Here is a 21,248-nt window from a genome sequence, read left to right as displayed (position 1 = left end):
AAAAGAAGCTTATTACACCAAACTCTGACTGAAAGTGGCAAATAGGAGGGCTCAGTTATACCCTAATGCCCGCCACAAAATAGGACTAACTTTTCCATGCCATTATCTCCGTTTAAATCTGGTATTTATAAGACTGTAAAGCAAAGAGCAAGAAGTAACAAACAACACAGATCTGCTAATGAAATAAAGAAAATGTGACAACAGTTAAAACAAGAAGTGATAAAATAATAAAAATTACAAAGCTTAAACTGTTGGACTTTTTTACTGTCAGGAGGTTGAAATGTTTTAAAATAGTTTGTATCAGTTTATTTCCCGTATTTCACATCCTCACCAAATAAACTACCATCTTCTCACCAAAATTTCTCCAATAGGTACAGCTGCAATTACTGCATAAAATATTAGACACTAAATTGAAAGTGTAAAAAGGTTTTAATTGCTACTTATTGCCATTAGGAAGCAGCCTTCTTTCTGCATCCCCTCCCCAATTGATCCTTACTAACAGAAATCCAGTTTACTATAGAACTCCATGGAAATTAAAAAGTTGGCATTAAAAAAGAAACAAAATATGTTGTTAGCAGGTTACACTATCTACTTTTCTCTTGCTTTGTTGCTCATTCTCAAGACTCGTTTATACAACACAGCATCCTCACCCAGGGTTCTGACAACCTCCTCATACCTTTTAGCTTCCTTCTCCTTTCAACCAATTCCAAGTTGGCTGTATTACCTAACTAACCCCTTTTTTCCTTAGTTTGTTTTTACAGTTTATGATGAAAGCAAAAGTAATGTTTATTTTTAAAATCTCCTTCATTGAGAAAATTGATTTTGGTGGCTTACGAATTCTTCAGATGCCAACTGGAGCATGAAACTAAGTTGTTTCAAAAAAAAAAAAAAAAAAACACAGAAGAGAATGTGTTGTCCTGAGCTAACTGAGCATCAGCAGCCAGAGCAGAAAGCATTCAAGAGCCCATCATAGCTCATTTATAACAAAAAAGCTGGAAGTCTTAGCTGAATAGTCCTAGCTATTCAAAGACATTAAAAGAATCAATTGAATGCTAAACTGAACATCCCAAATCTACATCGTTTACAGGCGTAGACCTGAACTAAGCAGAAATGCAGAAAACCTGGCAAGCCAGAAAAAAAATCATGGTTCCAAGGTGCCATGATTATGTCTACAGAGGTAAGGCAATGCTTCATAAGCGCACCATAGGCCCAGACAGAGGTTTCTTTAGAGCTTATGAAGGCAGACCCGAATGGCTCAAGGCAATTCTGTTTAGCCTAATAGGTTACAATGGTTTCAACAGTAAACAGCTCTAATCAAAACACAAAACTGAATCCCTCCAAAAGGAGGGGGGTTTTCCTCATGTATTTCAAATCAACAAGTATTTTAAAAGGATGTTACCGCTCACACAAGATACTTTATCCTGCTAGTTTTAGAAACTGGAATCTTAAATTACATCAATATTTTAGAGCAAGTACATTAATTGGCAAGTTTGCAGAAATAAACAATGCATTCCCAAGCTGTGTTTTCTGAATGTCTTCACCATTTTTAAAGGGGTAGGCCTTCAGTGTAAGTAAACATTATGGATTCTTTTGACTAAGTAAACTGCTATCAAGTGGGATGGAGGGAGAGATGAAGAAAGGAAAAGGAGAGAGGTGGACATCAACTGTATCAGGGAAAAAACCATACCGTTAGAAGCAGATGCAAGTATCAGAACTTAAGCAGAAAAACTGAAAAAAGTTGTTTGCTTTAATTGCAAACTAGGAATACAGCAAAACAGGAATATCACTACCTAAAGCAGTAGATGCAACTGATTTGCTGAACTATTAATAGCTATACGCAAGAACCATCCCCTCCTCCCCAAAGGCATTTGCTATATCCCAAAGAGCAACTATGCTAAGAATTCACCAAGGAACCAGACACAAAGGAGAATGTTATAACAGTAGGAAATAGAAACACTGGAATCCTAACAGATCACTTAAAGGATGTTTCAAAAGCAAGACTATGTTATTTATTTAAGTTGCTACTTACTGCAAGTTTCCTGGTGAGAACTTAAAAACTATGCAGCTTAAGCCCTGGTAAGTAAAATACATGAGTTTCTTACGGTGCACTGTGACAGCTGTTACATAGAAGATTTTACTGACAAAAATAAAGAAGGTGCTGCTCCAAACTAGAAATAAACAAATGGCAGCTATGCTGCTCATGTCACCCACAAAATAATCCACAAGAAATCAGATGGAAAAGCGTATTTTGTTTTCACCTTTTAAAAACTAGGGTTAAATTTACTATTTACTTGGAGGGGATGGACAGAATCCTTTCTGAAAGAACAATGCCCACCTATGTAAGTGTGTTTCATTTAAAACACTTAGCTACAGCAGCTTTACCACATCTGCTACAAAAGCTTTCAGTCATACAACCCACAAGTATTAAAGTTGACAATTAAGCTTCATCAGTTTTGTTGACATTCCAGGTAGTGCAAATTCTTCCTGTATTGCTCAAGAAAAAAAATCATTAGTAGCATGGATCAACCAGCAAAAATCTGAAGTCTAACAAATAACAGACCACTACAATGAATGCAAAGGTGTATGGAGCAAAGTTTGGACTTAGACTTTGTACAAGCAATTCAGAGAAAACTCTTGAAGTATACTCCAACAAGAACAGTATTTAGAAATTAACAGTATCTAAAAACCTGAAGACTAAAAATTACTTTTCTGCTGCGAGAGTTGACTAAATTATAACATAAATTTATATACACACATGTGCACATTGTGTACAGACTGTACAGTTAACCTGGTTACTACTGAAAGTCTTACTCGTTGTATAAAAGAGTTTAAAGATCTGAAACCCATGCCCACCACCCCCAACAGCCTTTCACTTAAGACTTGATATTTCAAGTCTTGAAATATTCTGTGAAGATGGCCTGAATTTTAGTCCAGGCTAAATGCTAGAGTCTGAAATACAGCAACATCCCCACCCTACTTAGGCCCATCTCTCACAACAAATCATAAAAAGCAACATATAAAGCAGTTTCAAAGTAAAAATGCTTCCTTGACCATTCTGACAATTATAGCATGGTTCCATGCAACAATATATAGTTTAAAGTAATTTCTCAACCTAAGATTTTCGTACATTCACGTCCACTTAAGCAGCTCATTAGATGTACATAAAATTTGTATCCCTCTATGTATTCCAACATGACACAGCAGAAAAGTCAGAGTAGGAGAACGTGCGTTTAAAGCTCTACATATGTTTATACTAATTTCATATAGTACTATTTAATTTCAAACTACAGTTTAACTTCAGTGTAACAAGCAACACACATTTATAACCATTTTAATACTAAGAATCATATACTTAAGCAAACATAAGATACATGCTTGGATACAATTGTATTTTCTTACTTGTGTCAGTACAAGCCATATTTAGCACACATTTGTACATTACTTTTATTTATTAGAAACAAAATGTGATAATGAGCTACATGAAGCAGTTTCTACTGAATAACATTTTTTGTTGAATTGCATCTTTTATTATTCTGATGCATCAAATTGACAAACCCCATTATAGTGAACAAATCAATGTGATAAATACATATTTAGATCCCAGAAGGGTTTGTTATAGTTCAGGTAAGCTTCACATCTGCACTAACAACCCACATATTTCCACTTTTGTCCTAAATAACCCCAGCTTACAGATTAAATGCACTATGTTTGTATCTATATGTCTTGATTAACTTAACATTGCTGAAGCTTTCACATCACAGTGCACATAATCTGAATGCGATTCTACAGTACAGCAGGCAAATGGGACAGAAAGAAATTATGGGAAGAAGAAATTATGCCATCTACAACATATTCTGCATAGGTTCTCATATCACTTGATGTAAGATTTGAGAGGTGCTATCTTAGTAAAAATACATGGTTTAGCTTTTCGTAGATACAGGTTCCTTCATATTAGTGCCCTTCACATACACACACCTCTCTTGTCAGGATGAAAACAGGGAAGTCACTTCACCGCCCATAGGCGTTTAGTATGGACCAGCTGGGTGTGTATTTATATCCTTCAGAGTGTGGAGGGCAGAGGAAGGTCAGAGAAGCAAACTACATGACCAGCTATAGGAATCACGTAACTCCATAAAGCAGAAAAGCCCTGTCAACCTCTCTCAGTGCATCATTATGCACGCAGGCAAGCCTTTCAAACACCAGAGTATAATAAAAAGTTGGCCAGTTCCGCTCCATGCCTTCTTCACACATCTTTCCTTCCCTCCACATCTATGGTACATCCCCCCCGCTAAACGCTCCTTCTCCTCAAACAATACTTTATTTCTTTTTTCCACTCATTTCTTTCTTCCCTCCACACACAAAATTCCATTCCCTTCTTTTGTCGTTAATCCTGCCTCTCCAACAAAAAACACTTCTCCGCAGCTCCTATTGCACTCAGCCTATTTTCCCAGGAATTAAATCAACTGCAGCTTCATTAAAGTGTCTGAATTCAACAAAAATGGTTGGAAATTTAAAAAAATAAAACCTACACACAAGAGACATTCAGGTTCAGAACAACACTGCAGCAAAATAAGTGTTTTGCTTTTTATTTTTTTTTTTTTAAGATCATGAAAAGGCTTTTTAAAATCATGAACATATAATCAGAAAGCGTAACTGTGGTTTGTACAGGTATACCTGAGCCAACCCTAGATTAGTTTGGTTGGATACTAAGTATAAGCAACAAGTTTCAGGTAGACTACCTGCTCAGTAAATCAGTGTTTCAGGCAGCGAGCCTGAGCTGGCCTCCCTCCTCTCAGCACTGAGATCAGCTAGCTGAAAGCCACTTGAATAAAGCATAGATTTACCTTAAGTTATACTGATTACTGGTTCTATCTCACATCTTGGGTTCAAAGCAGGATAGTTTGCAATCACTTCCAATGTACTGACCGTATCTGTTTTAAGTTTGATGGAGATTAGTGCTACATGTCTGATGGAAGCCCATCAATTCCTAGTAGTCTATCAACTAATTGAAAATCAATTTCAAATTCTTTTCAGCTGCCATAGGAAACAGAAAGCAGAAATCAAGGAAAGCATTAAAGAGGTAAGAAAAAAAAGAAGTATAGTAATTCACCACTCAGAAAACTTATGGGGTGCAAGGCTTGTGACTTATCAATACCTGTAGTTGGTAAAAACAAGTAAGACCTATAATGCATCAGTTAAGATTTTTGCAAATGCAAATTAAAACCTCTTCACATAGAACAGAAGCAGGGATTTCACTGCGGATCCATAGCCTAAAAGCAGAAGACTACTGCTGCGCTTGAAGCAGAAAGCTACTATTTCACTTTAAAAAAGGCTTTCAAATCTTGTAACATTTTTGGTAAGCCACTTTTTATGCTTCACTGTGCAAATAATTCTGTTTACTTCCTTGCAGGTGCTAACCCACAATTTCAACACAGAGTCTTTTTTTCAGACCTCCTACAGACTAAGTACTTGCCTTCAACATCCAATTTATCATTACCATTTTGCACACAAAAATAATATGCGATACACTGGTTGCTCACAATACAATGTAGTTCTGCAAGATAAAGGAGAGAGCAGCTGCAATCTGACAATACAGTTTGGCAAGCAGTCTATTTACAAATAGTTACATATTTACTCTATTTATGGAATCATAGTACATAAATACATGTTCTACTTGTACCTGAGCATATAACATAGGCAATTTATTAACTATTTGACCAATCTTTATGCATTACAAAAGAAGAAAGCAGCAAAACTAGAACAAGAAGGTGTTACACACATGCAAAGAAAGCCAATTGTTTTTTTCTATTCTTACTGGTTTATGTTTTTCATATATTATAAATCACTAAGCTTTTACTCAGTGAAAAGGCTGTCAGTTTCTCAGTGTGTTTAAAAATAAAGATGACATTATCCTTGGCTTTAATATGCCATTACTACAACTCAGCTAGTTACGTCTTACCTGTTCATCTAGAAACTAAGATCAGACACTGTAGAATTTACATAATTAACTTCTGATCATTTGCAAATATGGTAACCTTACACCATTATTGCACTGAGGCTGACATAAGTCATTCAGAATGAAGCCTCAAGTCAAGATGTTTTTTGCAAAATCAAGTGCTCCATCAGATAGGCATCTCTGCCAGCCCTCACTGCCATCTGAAATCATCTTTGTAGATCCAATAGCAACACTGGCATGATCTGACTCTCAGACATTTTAAACTACCAGGATAACTAGCTACACCGGGAGCGGGAGAGGTCAAAGTCAGACAGCATGACTACCAGTGTCTCTCATCAAAACTGGCATTCCCACAGAGCTATCATGGCTAGAAATAAATACGTATCATGCAGGTATTATGGTGGCAAATAATCTTGTAAAAATGATGATGTGTAGTTTCAAGATAAGATCAGGAAGTGAAGCAGCTGCTATGCAGAAACTAAACTAGAGACTAAATATATCTCATCTTTTGTGGGGTACTAAAACATTTAATTTTGGGGGGGGTTGGTTTGTTTGGTTTGGGTTTTTTTTTTTTTACTTTTTTAAAAACACTTTCAGAAACAATTTTCTTTCAATTAGAACAAGTTCGTAAATGCAACAGAGGATTGTGGATAGCAGCTGTTTGTTCCATATCAACTAAGCTGTCAGTCAGAAGAGCTATCAGATTTTACATTATGTTATTGATTTAAGGAGATCTGAACCCAACTTATGCTCAAACTGGAGAGAGACAAGAACCAGCTTCTGGAAGCAGGCACATAGGACAATGTTGAGACACTGATGAGCAGTTGCGAACAAACCTGTGATTTATTATAGGCTCTCAAAACACTGCTGTTGGGATGGTGATGGAGAAAAATCTTGAAAACAATAGTACACTCCACTCAGAAATAATGTTTTGGGCTGTATTTACCATCCATTTGTCTGAGAATGGTATAGCATGAAGAAAATGGAAGCAAGGCATCTCTAAAAGTTCTTGTTTAGGATCAGCTCTAAGGATATGTTTCCACTACAGATAAAAATCAGTCAGATAAAAATCTGACATAAAATATAAAAATACAGGTAAAAATCAGGCCAGTAAAGGTTTAGCCCTTTATTGTCCTGATGATGCCTTCTTTCCACTGCAGAGCTGCACAAGCATCAGTGCTGCAGAACCAGCTGAAGATCAAGGATGTAGTTCCACAAGGTGGTCTGAGCAAAATTACCAGTTTACACCGGTAAAAATAGGACATCCCTCTCTTTTCTCTCCTGCCTGCTCTTTGTTCCACTCACACGCCTTCGCTTGCACTGGTTCTGGTGCATACTGATTTCAAAGCAGGTCTCCTGACTGCGTGGTCAGTATTCGTGTTAGTTCAAAGGAGAAGGCAGGCACGCACAGCCCAGACATACTGTCATATTCAGACAGTGAAACCTTGTTCTGAACCAGCCACTGACAGAGGCAGTCCCATCATTCCTCTTCGTTCACATCCACCCATAGATGCCCCAACCCCATCCTTACATTGGGCTTAGAAGATTGAGGAAATGACTCAGGGTAAAGCTTTTTTTTTTTTCTTCTTGTTTAGCTTTAGTCCCTTTCAGTTCCGTATCTGGTTCATCATGCAGCCTCAAACTCATGCAAGAAAAACCAAGGAAGGAATGAACAAGCAGGCAGAAACGCCCACCTTTGGCAGGATCAATTTAAACTGCTTACTGAAATACGGAAAAAGCACACCAAAAATATCACACACTTGTTTAGCTCATTTTGAAGTTAAGGGCTCATCCACATTGTGACATTAGAAAATAAGCACACGTGCAACTTCATAACAGAACATAGGCCCACTTTATTTCACTCCAACGTAATCATAATTTCTAATGGTTATACCCTGCTCCAGACAGAGCTAAGGGATATAAAGTATGGCCATTCTCCATATTGTCACTATCTTCCCAAATTTTGTGCTTTACTGAAACTGAAGGAAAAATTACCTCTACCTTGACCAAGCCTTTTGTTATTGAGCATAATTTTTATTGGCAAGTTACATTCAAAACTGGCCAGGCCATGTAATAATGAGCTGCTCTAGGTTCAACAGGTGCAACAAATAAAGCAGGTAGTGTACTGCTCCACACATTACTACCATCGCTAGACAGGAACACCAGGTCTTTCTGGATGACAAAACCTAATACAAGTCCACGTCTCATCACCATGTTATTCAAACCCTGTAGTTGGATCGGACACCATAAAAAAACCCCACAAGGGACTCTAAGTCAGTTACAACTTAGTTTGTCCACGTTCACTACATGCAAATCCACACAGGTCCTCAGTGTAAGGAGAAAAAAAAAAATTCGTCACCATGGGAATGATTAAATATTGGAGGAGATTGCCCAGAGACATGATGGAATCTACCTTGCAGGAAATATTCAAGACTAGGCTTGACCGTGCCCTGGATAACCTAATCTAAGGCCCTACTTGTAACAGTAGCCTGAACCAGATGATGTCCAGAAGCCCCTTTTGACCTGAACTTCTCTATAATTCGTACTTCTACATATAGCTTTCTTTCTTTTTTCCATCATCCTTTCGAAGTCCGTATATCCTGTTACACTTTCAATCACTCTCTATTGTAAAGATGCATAAATTGCCAGCAGTAACATTAGAGATATATTCACTTCTTCTACAACAGTTTTCTTTGTGACTACAACCCCTCACACCTACCCAAATGTAGAAATCTCCGTTTCATTTCTTAAGACCTATTCATCAACACTACAAAATATTCTAACCAAAGCATTTATGTTTCCTTTCGCTTTCATTCCACAGACTGTTTGCATACAGAATGCAAAATTTTTGCAAAAAAAGTTTTAAAGAATTAAATGTTTATAGAGTATAGCCCATTGATTGACACGTATCTTCGGAGAAAGAAATAAGATACTTGCTGCAGCCTCATAGACTCAACAATTTTCTGAACAAAGTTCTTAAAAATTCATAGCAGAACCCTCTAACATTTTGTGAAGGGAGTTCTTATACAATTATCCTAAATGAAAGCACCGCAATAAAATGTAAACTGAATTTTACAAAAGACAAAATAAAGCATTTACTAAAGAGATGATCCATCAAGCACAGTTCACAGATTTCGGCAAAGAAACCAAAGACAATGGTTAGTTAACATCATTGACGCTCAATTCCTTCCATGTGATTTTTTTTTTTACCTGAAATAAATCTGTGTAAATTCATTACTATATTACCTGCCTGTTACATTTTTCATCAATTTCATCAATAAAGCAAGCATTGTCTTACCACGTTTTCTTTTCCTGAAGTAAAACTCTTGGTGATTCATATTTATCATTGCCTTGGAGACTGCCCCATAGTTTAACATCTTCAGGAAATCAAGTAAGGCATATACTACTATATTTCCTAATCAGGGAGGATAACTTGCAGTCTCTAAGCAATGAAATCTGTATGGATCAGAGGTGCTTAGTAGTTTACCTGAAGTATAGCATATAGCATCCGTAATTTTACAGATACATATATGTAAGTATTGTAAATGTACAAAATAAAAACATCAATTCGCTTTAGTTGATGCTGACACCAGATTCTGTGGCTATTCTTTTTAAGCAGCCATGATGTTCATTAGTAGGTCAAACAGTTAATGTTAATTGCCAAGAACTCTGCATTAAGACAATTCAATAGTATAAATTACGTAACTTACCAAGTTATGTGACTGGGGAAAAGCATATTTTGTGAGGACTTCAAATATATCTCTTCTACTGTGCCCTTCTTGTTTTAATGCAAACCGTAAATTTCTCATATCCTAAAACAAAGGCATTACCTTTTAAGTGAACCAAAGCAGTAAGATACTTTTATCTGATGTACAAATGCTATATTATACACTAAACGTGATTTAGAATCTGCTTGCAACACACCTCAAACCATTGTGAATGTTCAGTTTTATTTCTTACCCCATAAAATAGAATAGAGCATAAGAATTCTACAAATAAAGCAGTACCACAGTCTTTGGCATAGAGCCATCAGAAATGACTGTATCTGATTCACTAAAAAGTCTCATGGGCTATTGAATGTTTGCACGATGGGAGTTGCTCTATGTTTTCAAACTGAAAATTTGCCAATAATCTGTCTAGACCACATTATCCCTAGCTATTTTCTCATCACTAATGTCAAAAATAAGCAATCTGTGCATTAACTACTAAGAATCAAATGTGTATACGTACTCCATTAATGAGTCAAATAAAGGATCCTGAATAGTCCACTGAGAACTCCCCTATGACCATATCTTTTCACAGCAACATAATTTTTTTGTGAGACTACGGAAATAGAGATAGCTGTTACATAAGCTTTTCACTGCCTTTACAGCTTACAAAACCCCCGTTTGAGGTGTTCTTCAAAGATTTTAGGATTATAAGAAAATTACTTTTAGACCAAATGAAATAATGAAGCAATGCAGGAATAATGCCCTAGAACAAGACTACTGTGCAAAACCTCTTGTCAATTAGTGATTCGGAAAGGAAGACCAATCCCTCTCCTCGCGTGCAGAGAGGACAGTTAAATAGGTCTTTATACAAAAGGTATTTCCCTGCCCAGTTCCAAAAAGCTCTTTTTAAATTCAGCTGTGAGGAACACGTGTTTTTTCATTCCTATAAATAGGTAAGCAGTGAGAAAAGGAACCTCTAGATTTCATTTCCTATTGAATTATTGGAAAGTCTTACTTTACAGGTTATATCTAATCCATAAGAGTTCTCTCCTCTGCTTGAAGCTCCTCCCATTTTTTCAATCCTTGAAATTACACCCAATGGAACATTCAATACCACAACTGGATCCTGCAAGGAAAGTTTGAGTAAGGAAAAGATTAACCTGAAAAGAGGACTTCAAGCAAAATGTTCTTACGCATTCTAGAATAGAAAGCAGACATGAAATACATACAGGAAGCAAAAGTGTGTTTCTGCATTTGATTGAGTCTCCCCTCCCAACATGTTATCAAGTCTGTACAGTCACTCTACAGCCTTGAACATCATCCAATTTAACAGGCAACCAAAATACTTCATGCCTAATACAGTATGCAGGGAAAAAAGGTGGCAACACCCTAAAATCTGCCTTCTGCTACATACTTCTGATTGCCTCTGCTTGCTAAGATTGCTTTATTGATATACAGAATAAAGTAGAACAAAATGAAGAAGAGATTACTAGTAGAGTTAGCTGTAACCAGAAAGACCTCAGTTCAATAGTCCTAAAACCTTATTTAAAAAAAAAAAAAAAAAACAAAACAAAAACATATTACAAAACAGATAACAGGCGCATTTTATTCCCTTTCATGTTGCTGCTTATCAAACACACTACTACTCCCCCCACCCACGTGAGGTTCTATTGATCAAAGTACTTTTCTCTTCCAACAGCAAGGGCAATAAAAATCTTTGTTTACTGATAGCCATTTTAAGAACTATTGCACATCATTAGTTGCTGCCCTTGATCTATCACAGAATAAGTGTAAAGAGAACAGCTATCAAAAAAGCTCCCACAGACAAAATTAAAGGTATCAGTTCAGTGTAAGTGATTAAACTGTAATTTTACCAGGCAAAAATCACACTTTTACAACACATTTAACTTTAAAGAACTTCCATTTTTGTACGGATTTCTCAGTGGCACAAAGGCAATTACTATTTAGTCATTACACAATTAAGATATGGTTATTACAAACATTACAGACCATTTCAAGTAAAAAGCCTCCCATGCAATTCCACAAGCTTATGTGTGCCAAAACTAAAACAAATGAACTGGCCACAAAATAAATCAAAGGCAGTGGGGATGAAGGGAAGGGGGTTTAAAGCCAACTCATCCCACGGAAGTAATTGTGGCATATTACTCACATTTTCCACACTTCTTAGGTACAGCCTGTAGTTTGTGATGTACACTCTTCCTTTAACGGGGCCATTAAATGGACACATATAAATAACATCCTTGTCTGTAAGAAATGCAGCATTTCTTAAAGATTGCGAAAAGAAAAAATCAGAGCTAAGGACAGCATCAGTCAAGTAGCAGTAAAATAGAGAGAGCTGCACTCTAAGAGCCACTCTGAGAGATGAATGAATTTAAAAAGTAATAAATCTGAATTTTGTCCACTTGAATTATTAAGAAAATGTGAAAGTTTCATATACTAAACTTGCGCAAATTAAATCAAGAGATTTCAGTAGCCTTCCCTAGCTACATTTGTGTTCTTCTCTTTCTCGGCACTACGTGGGAGAGGGCAGGACATACAACAGCGAGTAGATTTAAGTCCTCTCTGTGATTATTGAACCAGTCTATTCATTATCCCAGAACAAATATATTCTTCTATTGATACTATTACATCTTTCAGTGCTCTGTAACCAATTCTGCACTGAAGTACGTAGTTCAAGTTGTAAAGCGTTTAGGGAACTCACCATCCTGAAGAGAAACATTACATTTCAATTTGAGGCAATCAAATACAGCAGCGCCATCAGCAGTGTTTCAGCAAGCACAGTAACAAAATGAGTACTAACACATACTACTCAAAAAAGAAAGATTTAACTGAAGCAATGCCATTAAGGACTTAAGCCAAGCACTATGAACCACCTATTTCTCCCTGTCCATTCATTTCTTTAGCCCAATCTATTTATCTGCCTTCCATAACAAGCACCCTTCTTCCAGCGTGCTGCCCCAAAGCACAGACAATTTTCAAAAGGATCATATCAAGCATTCATCTTAGTCCCACACCCTCTCCCTCATGCCTTCCCCACAACTTTCCTCATTAAAAACATAACTACTTCCTCTGAATCACCACTTTGGTTTTACCTCAGCCAATCTTGTTTGCAAACCCACCTAACAAATCCTCAGACGAGGGGAAGGAGAAGCTTGACAAGTACAAGACAGACCACTTTCAGTTGCATTCTGGTACCTCAACACAAACTTCCATGACTGGAAGGCTCCATTCCAGGAAGAGCCTCCATCAAGTAAGAAACCCCTGTACACAGTACATTAATCTTCCTTATGCTACAACATTACTGTATGTAAAGGCTTACAAGTGCATAGAAGCTACGTGCATGCCATGTTGTGTCAAGGAAGCATAAAATTGTACTTAGGCTAGTCACAGTTTGGGCTAAGGTTCCCCACTACTGTACAAGATATCAATACATAGTGGGTGGCATGTAGAATTCTCTTGACTTTGGAAAGCTTGGAGGGGCTCTCATCACTAGGCATGTGCTACTTAGTCTGTAGATATAATTATGACACATCTTGACTTGCAATTTCTTTGTATCGGAGGATCTGCCATGTGTGGAAACCAAGATTTTAAAGACTTAAAAAGTGATTTGTGATAAGTGATAAAAAGTCCCCATCACAATTACTTAAAAAAATTCCTGACATTTTAGCACGACTTACCCCCGCCCTCAGCCCAAACCAGTCCAAATTATGAAACAATCCAGTAAGATCCATGTATATGCCAGACTCCTAAACAGACACCGCATTAGGTAGCTATATAGCTTCATACCTGTAACTCTAGTCTCTCCTGGCAGACGAGGTATTTCTTCATTTTGTTCCCAGTTAGTTCCATCTTTTAGAGTCTAAAGAAAGAGAAGTATAACATCGTATTTTATTTACAATTCCTTCAAGTTTCAGATAAAAAAAAAATCTTAAAGGTAATTTGTGCATGGGAAAGAACAGGTTTCCTGAACAACACAGGAACACACACCACTATCCTAAACTGCAACTATTAAAGGTTGAACAGATCTGAAACATAAGCATGTTTTAGTCTTTCTCCTTCTAAATGAATAGTTAACTATATTTGCATTAAATTGGAATTAAAATTCTATACTGTAAGTTCTCTGAAAGTTTTGTGCATTTAATTTTCCAAGTATGCTGGGCTTGGAAGAACAAATCAACTGAAATCGCTTAAGCAATGTACTCACAACTATTACACACAATCTACTCATTTGTGACTTTCCCATGTTCAGTAGTTTTTAAAAATGATTAATAGAAAATAATCTTTGTTTTTGAAAAAATGTTTAAAAAGCTAAATAAAACCTTAGTTTCTGTTTTTTTGCACACAGGTTACATTTTCTTCAGCCACGCACCATCAAAAAGCAGAGGGGAATGCCATTTAGATTGCTTTAATGTATTTTCTGCTGCAGATGAACATTTTAAAACTGAGCCAGCCAAACATAGGTATAACTTATCAATTGCAGTACAGAATCTGTCTACAGCATCAAAGTGCCACAAGTTTTCAAGAATGCCACAGAATATTTCAATGTAGAAAGCAAAGATAAGAGTAAGTATATTAGAATTGATTTTAAGAAGGCTCTCATAACTTGTGATACAGAGCATATTTCACCCATCCACTCTGAAAGATATTTAAATTAACTCAGTTAACTGCATTAGAATTTTAGCGATAAACATAAGTATACACATTCAGAAAAAAGTCATTCAAATACCTATTTTTCCAGTCAAATATGGAAGATAATGATCTCTGGGACCTCTGGCGTAAAAAACATGAAAAAAGTTACACTCACCCTTTTACTTGAGGAACTCTCCAAGGAGTTTGAATTATATTTAGGTGTTGATGATGAGGCCATACCGGGTATCTGATGAGAAAGCACAAATTGGAGACTTAAACTTCCTCCTGGACTACATACTATTTACAGGAGAGATTTTAGACTTTGGAGGTCCACAGGTAGACATCAAGAGCTTCCAAGAATGTTTTGCAAGTTACTATTAATTTAAAAAATTACACAATGCCTTGTAATTGAAGGTCACCATTTAAAAGCGTGCAATTCTAAAAAGAAATTCATTACAAGCTCTGGGATTGGTTCTTACTATAAGGAATATTCTGACTCAAGCTGTATTTTGGAATTCAGTTGTTTGAATACTATTATTAGTTCAGTCAACAGACATTAAAGTGCTTGTTTTAAGCGACAGGATACACTATTATGAAATGCAACCTACTTGGAGCATTTGTATTACGACTTTTCATTTAGGAAAACAGGAACAAACTATAAAATTATTGCACAGCTCTTGAAATCACAAGCATGTCAATACACTCAAGTGTTTGAAGCTTAAAAAAAAAAAAAAAAAGGAGAGAAGGAAAAAGCAGGAGTTCCACATACTTCTACATTTAAAAACAATCTCCCATTTCCTAAACTGAAACTTCAGTTAGCACACCAGAAGGGGGAGTGTCCAGCCTTCTGGTCTGAATAGCCTTGATATGTTTAAAGGAAAAGGATGGATTTTTTTTTTTTTTAAATGGTATTGATTAAAGACAAAAATCGCATGATACAGGATTCATCTTCTTAATCGTTTCTTGACATTGCACAAGGGATCTCTAGAACAAGCACTGGGAAAACGCTCATACTTGAAGTCACTCCAAACAGTAACGTCGTACCGAATTCTACTTCCCTTTCACGAGTCACACGCCCTTCATCAAGCCGATTTGACATCGTACAGCAATCTTGAAGAGTTTTTGTTTATTTTTAAGTTTGGGGGAAGGGGGAGGTGATTACAGGCCACGCAATCTTTTTTTCTATTCCATAAATGAAACATTGTAGCCTTAAATAAGCACTTTCTCTCCCCTCTCAACGCTGAAAAAAGTTTGCACAGATCTCTCTGGACCATGACAGGTCAGCCCATGCTCCTGCACAACAGTGGGCTGACAGTGACACTGCAACAGTCCTACACAAGCGATAGTGAAGATTAAACCACAAGATCCAAAATGCTTCGAAGTTACTATAACAATACAGAAATGTGTCTGTGCAGGAAGAAGGTGGAAAACCACGACCCGAGGTTCTACAGGTTTGTTACCTCCTTACAGTGCCCAAGTCTTCCATGTCTCATAAAGAAAACATAGGAAACCTGACACTGTGGTTAAAACTCTAATATTCAGTGAAACAGCTTATCAGTATAAAAATCACATCCCTCCACAAAAAAAAAAAGAGAGAAAGGAACACACATTAGGTTGAAAAATGAAGAAAAATGCTTTTGAATGCCACAGAGCCTGTGTGACCCTGTCACACGGAGGTATTACTCCCTTTCTGGGTCTCCAGCAGTCTCAGCTTTCTCCAAACACTGAAACAGAGGGGTGCTGAACTAATTTTAGTGCAATGCCAACAATTTAAATGAAAAGCTATTAGCAATCAACATTAAATCATTGTTCTTTCAAACTACTCTCCACAGAAAAACTATTGCAACACTGGAGACTAATGTTTTGACTATAAAATTGAGAAGATTAAGAGAAGATATTTTCACAGTTTTTCCTTCCTTGTAATATCTTACATACTATAAAAGTTAAGGTAGATTTAACTTCTTCTATATTGCTATATTAACTCGTGAACAGCCAATATTTGTTCAGATGACTTTCCTTAATTTACAGAAGCTTAAGTTTTCTAATAACCAGATATTTATAAAGGTAAAAGGTATATTTACTCAGAAGCTTGTTTTAAAATGTTTTCCATATGAAGTGGTTTTTGTTCATATTTTAAGTGAGAAACACCAGGTAAGACTAAGAGACAAAGGCACAGCAGCCCCAGTTTTTCTATGTCAGCACAGAAAGTGGTTTTAACTAGAGCTCACATAAATTTAAATTAAGGCTGCACCAACCATGAGAGACAAGTGAGCATAAACAAGCCCTAGAAAAGTGACTTTTAAAAGATGTGGCAACCCTGAATAGATCTGCACTGCAAAATGGAAATTTTGACTGCAGCAGGTACAGGCACACCCAAGCTAGCTGTTGATCTTCCAACCACAGCTACTCCACCAGCGAAGCCACAGAAAGACGAGCTTCAGCAGAGGTCACAGGAGCCCACCCAGGATCCTGGACGCTCACCTCTGTGCCAACCCACCGCCTAAGCTCATAAGAACAAATACTACCTCCAGTCGCAGCGTACTTCTGCTGCTCACGCAGGGAACAGTATGGAGTGTTTGAAAAGCCTTCTGTTTCCTCCTTTGCTTTCTATATTATTTCCCCCTTACTGCACATTCACTAAGTTTTGGCTGAACTGTAGCATGACATGAGGTGAGTTACAATTCTGAAATAATCCTCTGACTCCAGAACACTGACTACAACTTTTCCAAACCTCAGTGTAAATTAAAAGGAATAAGCAGAGATCCTTTCAGATTCTCAGAAAAATTTCTCTTTGTGGACCCTGACACTACAGGGGACAGAGCTCTCCTCCCCTCCACACTGCCACCCCACCAGGCCACGTCAAACACACAAGATACCTGCACAGCTCCTGCAGCAGACCTTTGTCTGCCTGTTGCTGTGCATGTAAGTTTACTTCGTGCAAAATTCCCCCAACTCTCCATGAGACTGATTTCCTTAAACATACGTTACAGTGAGAATGAATTCACCCACTGACTTCAATTTCTATAGAATATTTCACTATAGAATTACAACCAACTACTCTGTTTCATTTCCAACACTTCAATGATGCAAATTAGACTTATTCAGAGATAATTAAGTTGAATAAATATGTGCTGAAGGTAACGTGTTACCTGTCAGATTTTTTTTTTTAAAATCCATCAAACATTTTCACTAAAATTAATGCAAGTTATTTCATCAGTATATAAGTGAAAGAATTCTTTTAATGCTATCTAAATTTTGCTTTGAAATCCAATCACACTTTAAAAACCCGAATACTAATAAGCACATTTATAACCACCCTCATTTCCCTGATTTCTATAAGTAAACTATGGTCAAGTAATTAAACTTTACCTTATAGAACACCTATTGGACAGTACTTAGAACAGTGTCCACTTTTGGACCCCAGTACAACACAGGCATTGATAAACTGCAGCGAGTTCAGCAGAGGGTGACCGAAAGAACCAGGACCTGGAGCGCCCGCCCCATAAGAAGAGGCTCAGGGAGCTGGGAATCGTTCAGCCTGAAGACGAGACAGCTTCAGTGGGACCTCACAGCTGCCCACCACTACCTTTGAGGTGGTTACTGAGAAGACAGAGCCCTCAAAGGGTCCTCAAAGCGGTGAGTAACGAAAGGACAAGACACAACAGAAACCAAAACAAATTAGATTCCAGCTTGATTTAAGGAAAAAAATACCGTACTTTCGCACTGTAAGGGCAGTCAGGCAGTGAAAACAGGGCCCGGGGAGGTTGCAGTCTCCATCCTCAGAGGTTTTTAAGACCCAACTGAATAAAGCTTTGAGAAACGGGGTCTGATCCTGCTTTGAGCAAGGGGTTGAACTAGAGACCTCCTGAAGTCCCTTCTATGCTTCTGTGATCTTCAGGCAACAAACAAGATGAAGTTCTCATTTAAAAGTACCCATCAAACAAGGACACACCCTTAAAGAAGCGGACTCCTCTATACCAAAAGAGCAAACAAGTTTTCAAAAACATTTAAAACAAGTACACGAAACAGAACATGAAATATTTCCTTTTATAATATTATTTCTTTTCCTGTCAAACTGTAGAAGCAGCTTCTGGCAACCTCCCAAAGTAATATTGCCATGAACAATTCAAAAACATACTCCATCATAGTCTTAAAATAGCTACAACTTTCTCATTATCACAGAGCAGCAGTAGTCCTTCCACACAGGGAAAAATCTTGCAAGTAGTTTTCCACTGCAAACACATTTTATTCCCCAGTATCACCCATATGTACTTCTATACTTGCACAAAAATTGAAAACCACACAAACCTCACACTTGTCAGCAGCTGAACAGAAGTACAATTACTCTGCAAATTTAAAACAAATCAGACAACTTTGTTTATGACATTCTGCAGTTACAAACAGTTGAACATTCTTCCCTGAATCTAGAATAGCAAGGAAACAAAGCAATTTTACTGGATTTAACTTGAACTAATAAACAAAGCTTTGTTAAAGTTACCAGAACTTAATATAGTAACGCTACCAAGAAATGTAGGCTCCAATGATCTTACAATAACAATTAAACTACTTGGGATCTGTATTTTCTTTAGAGATTATATTTATACTTGTGCTTCCTAGGATTCATGGGAATGGAGGCCCAACAACATTTGAAAGGGTAGGCACCGAAGGCCAGATTTTAAGAAGTCAGTTCAAGAATCCTATCTGCTCTTTATGAATAAATGCCGACAGACACAAGCCTATGCCCACACAGAAAATCTAAATAAACAATAAAACATGTAAATAAGCTTTTGGAGGGTTAAGAAACCTGGAATGACCAGCTACTCTTTCCTTAAGGTTCTTCGCTGCCAACAGGTTAGAGGATGTGCACAGCGCAGCTTGGAAAGACCACCAAGACTCTTACAAGCCATGTTTAGATTGACAACAGCCTGGTGAAAGTAGTTTTCACTGTTTATGATCCAGGAACAAATTAAAGCTCATTTGACATTTTGCTGGTCCTTTTAAGGATTCATCTTCACACCAGAATCACACCAAATAATTTGTAACTATTGTATAACTGAGCCATGCTTGTGTCAACTTAAAATCTTTACACGTATAAAGAACTAGTTTGTGCCCCAAAACAACATAATCTGCATCTGCCAAAGGATTACTACCACAAACATCTGAGATCAAGTAAACTGCATCAAGTAAATTGTGAGCACCACTTTCCAGATATTTAATATTTTTGACCCTCCATCACTGGATTAAAACTTTGGAAAAAACACTTTCAAATTTGTACCTATATCAATCATTTGGAGCAACAGCAATTTTTACAACACTTAATGTAAAATGAAGTTTTTAACTTTGTATAGTCTATAATGTTCAATATGTTAATCTGAAAATTAAACTGTTAAATTACCATACTCAGAAGACATTTACAGAATATACTGAGTAAGAGGTAATCATGATGAAAAAACATTAGTGACACATATTATTATAGTTGAAACAGTTATTTTTGTGTGTGTGTGCATATATATATACACACAACAAAAAATATAAGTGCAACTGGATAAGCATGAGAATTATTTGGTTTTACCAGAATCGGATTTATCAGTACGGCAAAAATGAACAACAAAAAGTTCGACTGAACATTTTCTAGAGGCGTTCCAATTTCTGTCACACATGAATAACCATGACACAGGATAACGCCAAAGTTCTCATAATCCTGCTCCAGATAGTGATTTGTGCAAGAATGAAAAAAGTCTGTGCATCTCCAAAGCCTCTCCTAAAAATATAGTTACAAAATTTACTAAGCCCCTTCATTTGCTGTCATAGTAATTCAGAAAACAATTAGAGCACTTCTAAAAAGAGTTACAGTTACAATTGGATAATTATATGACACTTGAAAGCGATCAGTGCACTGGGTTAATCATTTAAGATCTGCAAGGCATCTGCCAGTCTAGATAAAAATGAAGTTATTTTCATAGTTAGACCTGACACCAAATAAGGAATTATTTCAAAGAGAAAAAAAATAGTATTATATTAGTAAACAATTTTTCACTGTGTTTGAGAGGTAAGCGTAAGTTAGTGCGGGTATATAGAAAAAGCTTGCTTGCACCCTCATTTAAACAGAAGATGCAAAAAATGAAAAAAGCAGGTTTATAATGACAAGGTATGCTGGTGTTACACAAAGATTGGAGAGTTTTATTTGGTACAGTAACAACCTACAGAGCCAGTATGAATATACTGCCTTGTGCTTCCCATAATAAAATTAAAAGCATAAAATACGAAGTCCTAAAAACAAAACCACATCTGTCAGCACCACAACTGCACAGAAGAGATAACACATAATACATAGGTTTTCAGAAATAACATATAGAATAGAGCAGAACTCTAGGAATTTCTAAGACAGTAGCAAAATGAAGCTAAGATAACCATGAAGGGAGAAGAAAAAAAAAAAAGTATTTCACTTTAAGTATTAAGCAGAAAGGAACATAAATCCTTTTTTAAAAAAAAATATATGGAACAGCAATAGTCCTGAAGGGTCAAGCCAACAACGGCGTCTAAGTTATCATATCAGAGAGTCACTGAATTAAGCATCAGCATCTTTAACACTAGTACATGAGCATTTAATCTAATGAAGCTAAGAGTAGTCATTAATCTCATTAAAGATTAGTAACATTTCAGAATTAGATGTAAAGATATACAGGGATACAAGACAAGTCACAAGAAAAATCTACAACAATGAAGGCAGTTTTCCAGACATCAGCTGTCGTCAGCTAACCAAATAGCACCAATCAACCAAAAAGAAACACAGTGAGACCAAAGTGCCACAACCAAATAAGCAAGTCCATAGAAATAAATACACCTCTTTCACACTCATTTAACCAGTTATATTTTAGCACAAAGGAACTACACTCAATAACGGAAACAAAAATAAGGTAGCAGAAGTCTCC

The 21,248-nt window shown here is 36.8% G+C and overlaps 1 protein-coding gene across 12 annotated transcripts in view; it reads right to left on the bottom strand.

Moving 5' to 3' along the window:
- Nucleotides 1–21,248, bottom strand: part of MTM1 (myotubularin 1) — a 46,729-nt gene that overhangs the window by 19,220 nt on the left and 6,261 nt on the right. For 9 of the 12 annotated variants that reach the window (XM_075162291.1, XM_075162295.1, XM_075162285.1 and 6 more), the window contains exons 3-7: nucleotides 14,492–14,563; nucleotides 13,474–13,546; nucleotides 11,837–11,931; nucleotides 10,682–10,792; nucleotides 9,667–9,768 (exon numbers count right to left, since the gene is read on the bottom strand). In XM_075162291.1, the coding sequence (XP_075018392.1) occupies nucleotides 9,667–9,768; nucleotides 10,682–10,792; nucleotides 11,837–11,931; nucleotides 13,474–13,546; nucleotides 14,492–14,554 (444 nt within the window). In that variant the 5' untranslated portion in view covers nucleotides 14,555–14,563. The remainder of the gene's footprint in view (nucleotides 1–9,666; nucleotides 9,769–10,681; nucleotides 10,793–11,836; nucleotides 11,932–13,473; nucleotides 13,547–14,491; nucleotides 14,564–21,248) is intronic. The other 3 variants (XM_075162296.1, XM_075162297.1, XM_075162294.1) reach the window with 1 other exon arrangement.

The sequence above is a fragment of the Calonectris borealis genome, chromosome 13, assembly GCF_964195595.1.
Source record: "Calonectris borealis chromosome 13, bCalBor7.hap1.2, whole genome shotgun sequence".
NCBI classification, from domain to species: domain Eukaryota; kingdom Metazoa; phylum Chordata; class Aves; order Procellariiformes; family Procellariidae; genus Calonectris; species Calonectris borealis.
This window is presented reverse-complemented; position numbering and strand designations above follow the sequence as displayed.